The sequence below is a fragment of the Lonchura striata genome, chromosome 22 (assembly GCF_050655825.1).
Source record: "Lonchura striata isolate lonStrDom1 chromosome 22, ASM5065582v1, whole genome shotgun sequence".
Classification (NCBI taxonomy): domain Eukaryota; kingdom Metazoa; phylum Chordata; class Aves; order Passeriformes; family Estrildidae; genus Lonchura; species Lonchura striata.
The window spans coordinates 3,242,110-3,256,660 of NC_140724.1; the positions used below are offsets into that span (position 1 = coordinate 3,242,110).

General features: G+C 66.2%; 2 protein-coding genes across 2 annotated transcripts in view; one reads left to right on the plus strand and one right to left on the minus strand.

Moving 5' to 3' along the window:
• Positions 1–6,648, plus strand: part of BMP1 (bone morphogenetic protein 1) — a 36,217-nt gene extending 29,569 nt beyond the window's left edge. The window contains exons 15-20 of the mRNA XM_077789255.2: positions 749–929; positions 3,984–4,109; positions 4,186–4,313; positions 4,390–4,603; positions 5,681–5,931; positions 6,143–6,648. Of these exons, the coding sequence (XP_077645381.2) occupies positions 749–929; positions 3,984–4,109; positions 4,186–4,313; positions 4,390–4,603; positions 5,681–5,931; positions 6,143–6,277 (1,035 nt within the window). The 3' untranslated portion in view covers positions 6,278–6,648. The remainder of the gene's footprint in view (positions 1–748; positions 930–3,983; positions 4,110–4,185; positions 4,314–4,389; positions 4,604–5,680; positions 5,932–6,142) is intronic.
• A 1,854-nt stretch (positions 6,649–8,502) lies between these two features.
• PHYHIP (phytanoyl-CoA 2-hydroxylase interacting protein) lies at positions 8,503–14,026 on the minus strand. The gene is made up of 5 exons (XM_021546750.4): positions 13,892–14,026; positions 12,693–12,876; positions 10,861–11,035; positions 9,990–10,107; positions 8,503–9,859 (listed from the first exon to the last, which is right to left on the minus strand). Exons 2-5 carry the CDS (start codon positions 12,855–12,857, stop codon positions 9,325–9,327), a joined length of 993 nt encoding a protein of 330 aa, XP_021402425.1. The 5' UTR covers positions 12,858–12,876; positions 13,892–14,026; the 3' UTR covers positions 8,503–9,324.
• Positions 14,027–14,551: the final 525 nt, after the last annotated feature.

Here is a 14,551-nt window from a genome sequence, read left to right on the forward strand (position 1 = left end):
CCCATTTCCCAGCCCCAAAACCCCATTCCCCAGCCCCAAAACCCCATTCCCCATCCCCAAAACCCCATTTCCCAGCCCTAAAACCCAAAACCCCATTTCCCATCCCCAAAACCCCATTCCCCAGCCCCAAAACCCCATTTCCCAGCCCCAAAACACCCCCCCGGGGTGGCACCGCCGTGTCCCCAGCCCCAAAACCCCATTTCCCAGCCCCAAAACCCCATTCCCCATCCCCAAAACCCCATTCCCCAGCCCCAAAACCCCATTCCCCAGCCCCAAAACCCCATTTCCCAGCCCCAAAACCCCATTCCCCAGCCCCCAAACCCCATTTCCCAGCCCCAAAACCCCATTTCCCAACCCCAAGACCCCATTCCCCAGCCCCAAAACCCCATTTCCCAGCCCCAAAACCCCATTCCCCAGCCCCAAAACCCCATTCCCCAGCCCCAAAACCCCATTTCCCAGCCCCAAAACCCCATTCCCCAGCCCCAAAACCCCACCCCGGGGTGGCACCGCCGTGTCCCCAGCCCCAAAACCCCATTTCCCAGCCCCAAAACCCCATTCCCCAGCCCCAAAACCCCATTTCCCAACCCCAAAACCCCATTTCCCATCCCCAAAACCCCATTTCCCAACCCCAAAACCCCATTCCCCAGCCCCAAAACCCCATTCCCCAGCCCCAAAACCCCATTTCCCAGCCCCAAACCCCACCCCGGGGTGGCACCGCCGTGTCCCCAGCCCCGTGTCACCCGCCCAGGTGTGCAAATACGACTTCGTGGAGGTGCGCAGCGGGCTCACGGCCGACTCCAAGCTGCACGGGAAGTTCTGCGGCGCCGAGAAGCCCGACGTCATCACCTCCCAGTACAACAACATGAGGATCGAGTTCAAGTCCGACAACACCGTCTCCAAAAAGGGCTTCAAAGCCCATTTTTTCTCAGGTACAGCTGCCCGGCCCCGGCGTGGGCGTCCCCTGGCCTCGCTCACCCAGCCAGCCCCCCCTGCACCCCCAAACCGCCGCTAACGCTTCCCTCGCCCACGCCGGGGGTGCAGCCCCCGGTGCCAAAACCCTCCAGCCACAGGCAGCCTGGCTGGCAGCGAATTTTTGGGGGGTTTTCTCCTCTTTTGGGGAACAATCGGCTCCTACTTCAGCTCTAGGGGTGCTCTCAGGGGCTCCCCAAATGGCGTGGGGATGCTGGGCTCCCGCTGGGGGACAGGGATGTGCTCGGCCCCGGGTGCTGCACCCCTCGGGTGGCATTCCCGGGGTGGGGGGACGGTGACACCCCGCTCCGCTGCTGCTGCTGCTCCCCGCTCCGCTGCACGGCCGCCGGCTCCCTCCGCTTCCCGGGCGGGGCGCTCCGCGGGGCGATCCCTCCTCCCAAAAAAACCATCCCCTGCCTCTCTCCCTGTCCGCTCTCCTCTCCCGGGCCACCCCGCCAGGAGCCCGCGTCGCCTTGGGATGGGTTTTGTGGGGAGGGATGGGGACACGGAGCTCAACGCTGGATGCAGCCGGGGCCGGCCCCGGGCTGGGGGCTGCCACCGGGCGTGGCACAGTGCCCTGGACACGATGCCAGCTGTGAGAGACCCGCAGCACCCACCGTGAGCCTCCCGCTGGCCGCTTTTGAGCCGCCCGGCTGCGGGAGCGGCGTCCCCCGGAGGCGCCGGGGATCTCCCGGAGCCGCAGAGCCCCGCGGGCCGGGCATCGAGTGTCTTTGCTTTATCTGTTTAATTAAAACCAAGGCGAGTAGGGCGGCCCAGGGGGCCCAGCCGTCGGGAGCCGGCACCCTCCACAAAGCGATTCCTCGGGGAAGCCCGGCGGCCGAACGGGACCACGGGGCAGCCGGGTGAGTCCCCCCCGGAGCACTTCGGGCTCCTTCCCGGTCCCCTTTTCCCTCTTTTTCCTCACCCCGCCGGGATGTGCGCTGACAATAGACCACCAAACCCTCTCCTCCGCCTTCCCCCGCTCAGGTCTCGGGTTTTCCCGGCAGCAGGACCACCCTGGAGGACTTGGCCACAGCGGGGTCCCTCCTCTGGTCCCTCCGGGGTTGCTCCCCGGGCAAAGCCTCTGCCGTGCGGCCCCTTTTTGGCCGCGGAGGGTCCCCGCGCTCCGGACGAGCCCCGTCCCTCGGTGCCTCGGGCAGCCCGGCCGTCTGGGCGCCCGTTTTTCCCCGCTGAAGACGTGACCCCTTCCTCCTCCTCCTCCTCCTCCTTCTCCTCCTCCTCCTCCTCCTCCTCCTGGCGGCCCGGGGCTCCGTCGGCTCGCGCGTTAAGGATGCGCATTCCGCCCGGGAATCCGCCACGGTGTCGGCATCCAGGTACGTCCCGCGGCCCTCGGCCGAGCCCCGCCCGGCGCTGGGGGGTCCGCAGCGGGGGGAGAGGCGCTGCCGGGGGGCTGCGGGGCGCTGAGCAGCCCGGAGCCGTCGGATGCCCTCGGGGGAGAACGGTGAGCGCACGGCAGGTGCCGGGTGGCGGCGGGCGAGCAAGCCGGTTGGAATAAAGGATTGCTGAAAAGACGCCGAGCCGCCGGGCTTCTTTCCGCTGCCAACTCTCTCCTGCTCTTGTCCCTCCGTCCTGCCAGCTCCCCCCGCGGCGCTGGAGCTGCTCCGAGCCCAGAAGCCCCTTCCCGACCCCCAAAAGGGCCTTTCCGCCTCGCTTCCTCCTCCCTCAGGCCGAGGAGACGCCAGGTTACAGCCTCGGCTTGAGAGGCGGCCGGGGGTCGAGGGGGCCGGGGCAGGACCCCCTCGCCCTGGCTCCAGGAGGGATCCCGGCTGTTCTCCAGCATCGCTGGGAGCTCGGAGCGGGACGCTGGGGCTCCGGTGCCCGCTTGCTGCTGCCTTCCCTCCCCAAAACACCGCCCCGCGGGCAGGGCGAGCGAGGGGGAGCGATGGGACCTGGAGGGGTCTTTTGGGGGGGCTCGGGGAGGAGCTGACCGGCGCTGGGGAGCTCGGGCAGCGCTGCGGGGTCAATCCGGCCAGCTCGGGGTGACGCCAAACCCCTCCACCGCCGCTCCGACACCCCTAGGAAGCCACCCAAAGCCCACCCTCATCCTCCCGGAGCCAGCCTCGTGCCCCCTGCTCTTCCTCCTCCTCCTCCTCCTCCTCCTCCTCCTCGCAGAGCCGCTCGCCCCGGCCGCGGAGGGGCTCCCCGGGGGTCCCCTCGCTGCTGCTTCCCCCCGGCTGCCGCTCCGCATGGCCCCGCCGCCCCCGGCCCCGCCGCCCCCCGCTCCCCCCAGCGCTCCCCCCCTTTTCTCTCCCTCTCTCTTCGCAGAGAAGAAGCAGCAGCTGCAGCCCCCGAAATCTCGCCCGCCCGGCCTGAAGTTCCGCATGCAGAAGCGGCCGCGGGGCCCCTCCTGAGCCTCTCCGTCCTCTCCGTCTTTCTCAGGAACGCCGCGGCCCCGGAGCCGTGCGGGAGCACGGTGGGACCGAGCCGAGCCGAGCCGTGCTGCCGGCCCCGGCAGCCTTTTGCTTGACAGAACTGGTTGTTGACCTTATTTTTATAATTTTTTAAATATTTTTTTCCTTTTTTTTTTTTTTTTTTTTTTGGTTCTAAGCACCCCACCCCCTTGGTTTTGTCATTGACCAGCTGACCTTGTTTGTTCTTTTTTTTTTTGGTTTTTATTTTTCCTCTCCCCCCTCCTCAATTTTTACCGTGTCTGTGACATTTCCTATCGATGAGTAAAGAGGGACTCCCGCGTCCTGGTCTTTCTTGCGCACCTTTGGTTGTCACTGTGTGTTTTTCTGCCTCCTCCCCCCCAGTCCGTCCTGGCAGCAGGTAATGGTGGCACCCATGGGTGAGCCCACGGGAGAGGAGGAGCCGTCCCATCCCCGCGGGGGCTGGGGGCTGCTGGAGCTGCTGGAGCTGCTTGCTGCTGCCCGGGGGCGCTTGCTTGGCTGGAGGGGAGCAGGAATTTGGGGGGTGGCTGGGGTTGGGGGGATGGAATTACACCATTCCAAACTTTCCCAACCCGCTCAGGGATCCCCTCTGCTCTCTCCCAGACAAGGATGAGTGTTCCAAGAACAACGGCGGCTGCCAGCACGAGTGCCTCAACTCCTTCGGCAGCTACGAGTGCCAGTGCCGCAGCGGCTTCGTGCTGCACGACAACAAGCACGACTGCAAGGAAGGTGGGTCCAGCCCGCTCCCCGTTCCCTTGGGAACATCCCTCCCACCCCTCCGTGACCCTCCTGGCCCTCCCGGCAGCTGGCTGTGACCACAAGGTGACATCCACCTCGGGGAGCATCACCAGCCCCAACTGGCCCGATAAATACCCCAGCAAGAAGGAGTGCACCTGGGCCATCAGCACCACGCCGGGCCACCGCATCAAGCTGGTAGGGCTTGCTTGGGGGGTGGAGGGCGCTGGGGTCTCCTTCTGCCGAGCTTCCACCTCACCCAGGAGCTCCGCAGACCTTCTCGGAGCTGGACGTGGAGGCGCAGCAGGAATGTACCTACGACCACCTGGAGATCTTCGACGGGAAGGACGCCAAGGCGCCGGCGCTCGGCCGCTTCTGCGGGGCCAAGGAGCCCGAGCCCGTCGTCTCCTCGGGCAACAAGATGTTCCTCAAGTTTGTGTCTGATAACTCCATCCAGAAGAAGGGATTTGAGGCCACTCACAGCACGGGTACCGCCGTGGGGTGGGGAAATGGGGTTTTGGGGTGGGGGGACAAAGTGAGCGCCCCTAAAGCCCGGCTTGTCCCACAGTGTGTGGGGCCAGGTGTGTTCTGGGGTGGGGAAATGGGGTTTTTGGGGTGGGGAGACAGTGTGAGTGCCCCTAAACCTCGGCCAGGTGTGTCCTGGGGTGGGGAAGTGGGGTTTTGGGATTGGGGGAAAACATGAGTGCCCCTAAACCCCAGCTTCTCCCACAGTGTGTGGGGCCAGGTGTGTCGTGGGGTGGGGAAATGGGGTTTTGGGGTTGGGGGGAAAGCATGAGCGCCCCTAAACCCCAGCTTGTCCCACAGTGTGCAGGGGCCAGGTGTGTTATGGGGCTAGGAAATGGGGTTTTGGGGTAGGGGGACAGACTGAACGCCCCTAAACCACAGCTTCTCCCCAAGTATGCAGGGGCCAGGTGTGTTTTGGGGTGGGGAAATTGGGTTTGGGGTATGGGGGACAGCAGGAGCACCCCTAAACCTCAGCTTCTCCCACTGTGTGAGGGGGCCAGGTGTGTTGTGGGGCTGGGAAACTGGGTTTTGGGATTGGGGGACAGCGTGAGTGCCCCTAAACCTCAGCTTCTCCCACAGTGTGCAGGGCCAGGTGTGTTTTGGGGTGGGAAATTGGGTTTGGGGTATGGGGGACAGCAGGAGCACCCCTAAACCCCGGCTTCTCCCCAAGTATGCGGGGCCAGGTGTGTTGTGGGGCTGGGAAATTGGGTTTTGGGGTGTGGGGACAGACTGAGCACCCCTAAACCCCGGCTCCTCCCGCAGTGGGCAGGGCCCAGGTGTGTTTTGGGGTGGGAAATTGGGTTTTGGGGTTGGGGGGACAGACTGAGCATCCCTAAACCCCCGCTCCTCCCGCAGTGGGCAGGGCCCAGGTGTGTTTTGGGGTGGGAAATTGGGTTTTGGGGTGTGGGGACAGTGTGAGCACCCCTAAACCCCCGCTCCTCCCGCAGTGGGCAGGGCCCAGGTGTGTTTTGGGGTGGGAAATTGGGTTTTGGGGTTGGGGGGACAGACTGAGCACCCCTAAACCCCTGCTCCTCCCGCAGTGTGCGGGGGCCAGGTGCGTGCCGAGGTGAAGACCAAGGACCTGTATTCCCACGCCCAATTTGGGGACAACAACTACCCGGGGGGCTCGGACTGCGAGTGGGTGATCATGGCCGAGGAGGGCTTCGGCGTGGAGCTCATCTTCCAGACCTTCGAGATCGAGGAGGAGGCCGACTGCGGCTACGACTACATGGAGCTCTTCGACGGCTACGACGGCACCGCCCCGCGCCTCGGCCGCTTCTGCGGCTCCGGGGTGAGCTTGGCACCGAGGGGGCACAGGGTGGGCTGGGCGGAGGGGCGAGGAGCGAGGGCGCAGGGTGATGGGTGAGGCAGAGCGGCGAGGAGAAATCCCCGCGGGGAGTTTGGTCTGGCGTGGCGATTCCCAGCCGAAACGGGCGCAAAGATTCCCACCCGTTTTTCGGGGTGCCCGGGGATCTGAGCGGTGCCACCCTCACCCCCTGCAGCCCCCCGAGGAGGTGTACTCGGCCGGAGACTCGGTGATGATCCGCTTCCACTCTGACGACACCATCAACAAGAAGGGTTTCCACCTTCGCTACACCAGCACCAAGTTCCAGGACACGCTGCACACGAGGAAATGAGGGCCGGGGGTCCCGGCCCCGCCGCGGGCAGGGGAGGAGGAGGAGGAGGAGGAGGAGGAGGAGGAGGAGGAGGAAGAGGAGGGCAGGGAGGACGCCCCGCACAGACTGCACGGAGGAGGAGCACACAGCCAACCTCAGCACTCAAGACACGCTCGCACGGGGCCCCGGGGCTCCCGTGGGGCACAGGGGGGGTCCCCGCTGGCAGCCGCCCACCCCGGTGCTGGGGGGGGGCCGAGCAGGACCCGCTGCCCTCCCCTGGCCCGGCCAAAGCTCTGAATGTACAAACCAGTAACCGGGAAGAGCCCAAAACACACACACACAAGGTGCTGTCTCTCTCTTGTACCCGTGAAATAAATACCCTTGTACTTGGAGCGGGGGCAGCCCCGGCCTCTTTGCTTCCAGCCCAGCAGAACAGCCCCCAAAATGGGGCTGGAATGGGGGGAAAGCAGCCAGGACCCTGCACGGACCAAAATCTTAAGGGAGGAGCCCCATCCTTGGGGGCTGATGGAAAACAGGAATTAAAGCCAAGGAGCAGCCCCCAAAATGGGGCTGGCTGGGGGGGAAGCAGCCAGAACCATGCAGGGATCCCAATCCTAAGGAAGGAGCCCCATCCTTGGGGGCTGATGGACAAGAACAGGAATTCCAGCCCAGCAGAACAGCAAAACAACCCCCAAAATGGGGCTGGATAGGGGGGAAAGCAGCCAGGACCCTGCACGGACCCAAATCTTAAGGGAGGATCTCCGTCCTTGGGGGCTGATGGAGCAGAACAGGAATTCCAGCCCAGCAGAACAGCAAAAAGCCCCCAAAATGGGGCTGGACTGGGGGGAAAGCAGCCAGGACCCTGCACAGACCCAAATCCTAAAGGAGGAGCCCCATCCTTGGGGTTCCGATGGAGCAGAACAGGAATTCCAGCCCAGCAGAACAGCAAAAAGCCCCCAAAATGGGGCTGGACTGGGGGGAAAAGCAGCCAGGACCGTGCATGGACCCAAATCTTAAGGGAGGAGCCCCATCCTTGGGGGCTGATGGAGCAGAACAGGAATTCCAGGCAAGGAGCAGCCCCCAAAATGGGGCTGGACTGGGGAGAAAGCAGCCAGGAACCTGCAGGGATCCCAAATCCTAAGGGAGGAGCCCCATCCTTGGGGTTCTGATGGAGCAGAACAGGAATTCCAAAACAGCAAAACAGCAAACAGCCCCCAAAATGGGGCTGGACAGGGGGGAAAGCAGCCAGGACCGTGCATGGACCCAAATCTTAAGGGAGGAGCCCCATCCTTGGGGTTCTGATGGAGCAGAACAGGAATTCCAGGCAAGGAGCAGCCCCCAAAATGGGGCTGGACTGGGGAGAAAGCAGCCAGGAACCTGCAGGGATCCCAAATCCTAAAGGAGGAGCCCCATCCTTGGGGTTCTGATGGAGCAGAACAGGAATTCCAGCCAAGGAGCAGCCAGACCTTCTCCTCACCTGCTGGAGGGCGGTGGGCTCGGAGCCCCCTGCCCCCCCAGGATCTGCAGGGGGGTTCTGTGCCCCCACACCTTTATTTTGAGGTGTCTCCGAGGCACAGGAGCACCCGCCGCGGGTGGGCGGGTGCCACGTGCGGTGCCCACGGGGCGGTGGCAGATGGAGGGTGGGCTGCGGCACGGCCCCCGCGCCCACCGCGTGCTCCCGCCCGCCCCGACCCCTCCCGCATCCCGTGCTGGTGCCACGGGGAGGCTGCTCTTCCCTCTTCGTGCCAGGGCCGTGCCCAGGCAGAGCCGGGATGGGCACCGGGGCTTTTCATCCCGAGGGGTTCGCGGTCTCCGGGGTGAAAAGGGGGTGCGGGGCTCGGGGGGTTTTTCAGCGACAGGACGAGGAGCGATGAGCATAAACAAAAAGAGAAGTTCCACCTCCACTCGGGGATGAACTTCTCGGAGCGCGGGGACAGCCCCGGGGAAGGGTGAAGGGTGGAGTCTCCCTCTGTGGCGACATTCCAAACCCGCTGGGACGTGCTCCTGTGCCACCCGATCCCGGTGACCCTGCCTGGGCGGGTGGGATGGAGCTGGTGGTCTCCAGGAAGGTCCTTCCAACCTGAAACTTTTCTGAGGGCTGGCGAGGGCCACCTTGTCCCCCTCCCAGTGCCATCCCCCATTCCCCTGAGCCGGATCGGTGGGGTGGGGTGGGGTGGGTGGGGTGGGGAAGGGTCTGAGCCACATCTTGGGGTCCCGTGGGGGACAGAGGCGCTTGACACGGCCGGTGGCGACCGCACAAGAGTTTATTGAAACACCTCCAGCACAGCACAGGGATGCTCGGGGACGGGGAGCCGGTTTGTTGTACAGCGTGCAGGGGGGACACAGAGACGGGGGGCGGGCACCCCGGGGTGGGGGGGGCCGCACGCCAGCGCCATGCTGCCGACGGCTCATGCGGGGGGCGGGCGGGTTGGGGGGCTACGGGGAGGGAATTCGGGGGGTGGTTCAGATCCCTTCTCCCCTTCCCCGGCTCCTCCGGCTGCCCCCGGGGCCGCGGGGCCGGGGATCGGGCGGTGCAGGGGGGCAGAGCAAGAGGGGCAGGACACGGGGGCACGCCCAGGGTCCCCCACGCCTCTGCAGCCCCGCGCCGGCGGGGGTCCCTGTCTGAGCACCCGCCGCGCTCGGGAGCAGCTCCAAACCGGGGGGTGCTTTTGATATCTCCCTGAACCCCCCCTGGATAGCGCCGGGGAGCCCCAGTCCCGGCTGGCAGGGCCGGGGCTCCCTGGGAGCTGCGTGAGCCTGGGGCCGGGGGGATGCGGGGGACGCCGGAGGGGAAGGGGGTCCCGCAGCGGCCGCTCGGAGCGGGGCAGAGCGCGGGGCTCACGCCGGCGAGGACGCTGCTGCTCGGCCAGTCCAGGAGATGAAGGCTCCCTCCCTCGGGGCGCACAGCGGCGCGGGCTCTGCCTCCTTGCCGGACCAGCGTCCCGCCGGCTCCTTCCTCGGGCCACCGCCCGCATCCCCCGAGCCCACCCGCGTCCTCCACCCACCAGCGTCCGTGGGAGAAGCCCCCGCGGCGAGCCCCCCTGCCCGGCCCTGCCCGCTTTCGGCCCTTAACGCCCCACGCTGATGTTGCACGTCTTGCAGCTGGGGTCCTTTTTGGCGTTGGCGGTGGAGAGGCTCATGAGCTGGTGGCCGCTGATCTCCCCCAGCACGCCGAGGCTCAGGTCCACCGGCTCCGTGTAAATGACCTCCAGGATGCTGTCCTGGGCGTGGCGGTACACCAGCTCGCCCTCCTCCACGCAGCACGTCAGGAACTTGTTGGAGGAAATGTCCAGCTGGGGAAGGCGCTCCCGGCAGAAGAGATCCCCGGAGGAGCCCTTGGGCGCCAGGACCAGCACGACGTAGTGGTAGGCGGTGTACATGCAGTAGAAGTCCGCGAAGTAGAGGTTGGTGTTGGGGTTGAAGAGGCGCTGCGCCGGGATTTGGAAGCGGTAGCGGCCGTAGGGCGAGTCCTGCGGGGGCTGCCCGGTGTTGAACTCGGTGTTGCAGCTGAAGAAGATGCCGTGCAGCATCCCGCTGGTGGGCGAGCCGTGGCTCCCGCTGTTGTCCTTCAGCGACGGCTTCATCACGTTCCCGCAGTGCATCCTGCCACGAGGAGGAGGAGGAGGAGGAGGAGGAGGAGGAGGAGGAGGAGGAGGGACACACAGACAGGCACAGGCAGGGTCAGGGAGTGAGCTCTGGGAGAGGGGAGCGTGGGGAATGGGGCCGGGGGTACCTGACGTGCTGGAAATACTCCTTGTGCTGGTTGCGGTAGAAGACGGAGAAGCGCAGCATGCGGCCGGCAATCAGCTCTGCTTTCTCCTGCAGCTGGGCTAGGTGCTCCTTGGCGTAGTCTGGGGACAGGCGCGGGGACATCAGGGCGTCTCCATCCCCCTCCAGCAGCCCGTCCCTGCCCGCAGCTCCCCGCACCTCCCACTCAGCAGCTGCCGCTCCAACCGGCCCGGCTTGTGCCAGCTCCCGGCATCGCCCCCGTCCTCCTCCGGGCTCCCAGCTCCCAGCATTTCCTCCATCCTCTCTCCCGGCTCGTGGCTCCCGACATCACCCCCGATTTGCCCCGTGGCTCCCAGCACTGACCTCCTCTCGCTCCCAACTCCTGCGATCGCCCCTGTTCTCCCTCCCTGCTCCCAGCTCCGGCACCATCCCCGTCCTCCCTCTCAGCTCCAGGCTTTGCCCTCTTCCCTCTTCCATGTCCCAGCTCCAGGCACCATCCCCGTCCTCCCTCTCAGCTCCAGGCGTTGCCCTCTTCCCTCTTCTCTCTTCCATCTCCCAGCCCATCAACCCCATCCTCCCTCCTGACTCCCAGCTCTGGGCTTTTCCCCTGTCCTCCTCATCCTCCCGGCTCCCAGCATCACCTCCATCCTCCTCCCAGCTCCCGGGACCGTCCCCATCCCCCGGCCCAGTTCCCGACTCCAGGAGCATCAATCCCGTCCTCCCTCCCGGCTTCCAGCATCGCCCCCATCCTCCTCCTGGGATCGCCCCCATTCTCCTCCTGGGATCGCCCCCATCCTCCTCCTGGGATCGCCCCCATCCTCCCTCCGGGCTCCCGGGGACGCCCCCAGAGTCGCTCCCGGCTCGGTCCCGCTCACCCCCGGTGCAGAACTCCACGGTCTCGCTCCAGCCGGACACCAGGTACTCGCCGTCGCTCTGCTTGACCGCCGTCTGCACGGCCACGCTGTACTCGGTGCGGGGGCTCAGGAACCAGTGGCCCCGCACCGTCATGGGCAGCGGCACCGCCTTGGCCACCAGCTTGGTGGGGACATCCTGTTCCGAGCGGCGACGGTCAGGCGGGACAGCAGCCCACCGCCCGCACCGCCACCCCGCTCCGCGGGGACGCTGCCGGGTACCGCACCCCCAAAACATCCACAGAGACCCCCCAAAAATATCTACGGAGACCCCCCAAAATATCCACGGATATCCCCCTAAATATCCACGGAGTCCCTCCCAAAATATCCACGGAGTCCCCCCAAATATCCACGGATATCTCCCCAAAAAATCCATGGATACCCCCCCCAAAATATCGACGGATTCCCCCCCAGATATCCACGGAGACCGCCCCAAAATATCCACGGAGACCCCCTCAAAATATCCATGGATATCCCCCCAAAATATCCACGGAGACCCTCCCAAAATATCCACGGAGTCACTCCAAAATATCCACGGAGACCCCCCAAAAACACCGTGGTGAGCTCCCTTCTGCGATGGGGACACGGGGTCCCCGAGCTGGGGGTGGTCTCGGGGTGCAGGTGGGGGTGGTCTCGGGGTGCAGGTGGGGGTGGTCTCGGGGTGCGGGTGGGGGTGGTCTCGGGGTGCGGGTGGGGGTGGTCTCGGGGTGCAGGTGGGGGTGGTCTCGGGGTGCGGGTGGGGGTGGTCTCGGGGTGTCCCCACTCCCTGCTGCAATGGGGACACAGGGTCCCCGAGGTGGGGGTGGTCTCGGGGAGGGGGTGGGGGTGGTCTCGGGGAGGGGGTGGGGGTGGTCTTGGGGTGCCCCTGATCCCGGTGGCGATGGGGACACGGGGTCCCCGAGGTGGGGGTGGTCTCGGGGAGGGGGTGGGGGTGGTCTTGGGGTGCCCCCGCTCCCTGCCGTGATGGGGACAGGGGGTCCCCGAGGTGGGGGTGGTCTCGGGGTGCCCCTGATCCCGGTGGCGATGGGGACAGGGGGTCCCCGAGGTGGGGGTGGTCTCGGGGAGCGGGTGGGGGTGGTCTCGGGGTGCCCCCGCTCCCTGCCGTGATGGGGACAGGGGGTCCCCGAGGTGGGGGTGGTCTCGGGGAGGGGGTGGGGGTGGTCTTGGGGTGCCCCCGCTCCCGGTGGCGATGGGGACACGGGGTCCCCGAGGTGGGGGTGGTCTCGGGGAGGGGGTGGGGGTGGTCTCGGGGTGCCCCCGCTCCCTGCCGTGATGGGGACAGGGGGTCCCCGAGGTGGGGGTGGTCTCGGGGAGCGGGTGGGGGTGGTCTCGGGGTGCCCCCGCTCCCGGTGGCATCTCGCGGTGTCAATAGGCCACGGAGCAGCTCCGCAGTGCAGAGCCGTTTCTGTGGCAACGGCGGATGCTGAAGTCGGGAGATAGAGGGGAAAAAAATATCCCACCCCCCCACCCCCCCACCCCTTATTATTGGGGAGGAGAGGAAAAAAAAAAAAACAATGTTAAACATTAAATAGCATCACCGTGGCAACGGCGCTGCTAAAAACGGCCCGAATTAGTGACTCGCAGCACGGGGAGGGGGAGCAGGAGCGGCTCCGCTCCTCCGCGGGGGCTCCGCGCGGTCCGTCACCCCCCGATCCCCATCCCAGCCTCCTCCGCCGGCGTGTCCCGTGAGGGGAATGACCCAAATTCGGCACTAGAGAGGGCTGAGAGCCAGTTCCTCCCTCCCAACCGCGTCTCCTCTCCCCGGGCAGGGGGTCCCGCGTCCTCGCCCGGCTCACCCGGTGCTTGAACTTGTTGGAATTCTTGTTCTCCTTCTTGTTGAGGTCGATGAAGTAGTGGGTGACCCTCTCCAGGTCCCCCTTCTCCATAGCCCAGGAGATGCGGAAGGAATCGCAGGTGATGTTGTTGATCTCGATGTTTTTGGGGGTGGACAGCAGCTCCATGGCCGGAGGGGCTGAGCTCCTGCGGGCACAGCGCGGGGGTCTGGCGGGTGCCGAGCCCCCTCTCGCTGCCCACGCCGCCTCTGCCAAGGCCGCCCGCGGCGGAGCAGATGGCAGCGGGCTGGAAAAGCGGCCGGGAGCCAGGAATAGGCAGCGCAGGCAGGAGCAGGCGGCGGGACGCCGGCAACAAGCCCGGTCGGGTGCGGGGGCCCCGGCCGCTCCCCCGGGTGCCGCGGGGCCCCGGCGCGACGCCAGCGGGCGTTTCGGGGTTTGCTCAACACCGGGTGGGGAAAGAAAAACAAGGGGAGAGCCGAGGGAGTTGCTGCGAGAGGGGAGGGTTGGACGCAGGCACTGGAAAAGCTGGATCCGCCTTTGCCCCGGCCCGTGCCTCAGTTTCCCTGCACCCACCAGGAAGGCGCTTTTTGGGGGCGGGGGAGGTGGGGGGGGTGGGCGATGCTCGTGGAGGGGGGACACGGAGTCACATTCGCGGCACGGGGACGGGAGGCTGGAAGCGAAGCGTGACCCGACCCCCCCAAATCTTCAGCCCGGGTTTGTGCGGGGGCAGCGGTGGCACCGCGGGGCTGCCAAGGTGCCACCACCCCCCCACCCACCCCCTCCGTGTGCCCACGGCCACCCACGCCGGGCTCAGCCGTGCGTGTCCCCGTCACTCGGCACCCACGGCCACCCACGGCCACGTGTCCCCCCCATCTGCGCAGCCCCCTGCACCCCAAAACCGCTGTCACCCCCCCACGCCAAAGCCCTTGGGCACGGCAGAAGGTCACCGCTCTGGGGACACGGTGCCACCTCGCTGCCCCGCTCCCGTGGCCGGCGGTGGCGCAGGAATTCTGCACCGGGATCGTGCCAGCTGGACCGTGTCACCGTGTCCCCGGTGCCTCGTGTCCCCTGCCAGCCCTCAGCGCCCCCCGTGTCCCCCCCTGCCCTCCGAGCATCCCTCGGCGGTGCCAGCGGGATGTCGCCCCGCTGCCAGCGGGGTTCGGCGGCCGCTCCGGTGGCAGCGGTGCCGGTGAGGGCCTTACCTGGCCGTGGCGGGGGGCTGCCGGGAGGAGCGGGGGTGCCGGTGGAGCGGCAGGGCAGGACAGAGAGCCCCGGCGGGGCTGATCCAAGCGGGAAGGACGGAGGATGCCGGAGGGATCGAGGTGGTACCCGGCGGTGCCGCGTCGCTGCCTGCGGCTGATGCGACTGGGATCCTCCCAGCCAGCTCGGAAATAGCAAACACCCTCCAGAGGAGGGAGAGGAGAGGGAAAAAAAAAAATTAAATAAAAAAATGGGGGAAAAATAGATATCCAAGGAGCTGGGAGAGAAGGGGGAGGAAGGAAAAACCTCCCGGTTCTGCCAATGGCATGGAGGGATGCGTGCGGCGTCAGGTGATGGAGGCAGAGTGGGATGTGGGTGCAGATTGGGGGTGGGTGGTGGGCAGGTTCTGCCTGTTCCCCCCCCCCATTTTTGGGGTCGGGGGGGGAGGGGTTGTCCCGGTTGTGCCGCTTGCGGGACAATGGGGACACCCCCTCCCGGCCCCAAAAATGGGATGGATGAGGAGCGTGGGAATGCTGGTACCCACACAGGACCCCCGCGAGAATGGGGTGCAGAGCCCACGGGGGGCGGACGGACGGACAGACTTTTTGTTTTGCACGTAGTAAACACCCTTCTTGCAGGGGAAAAGCTTTTTTTCGGGTGGG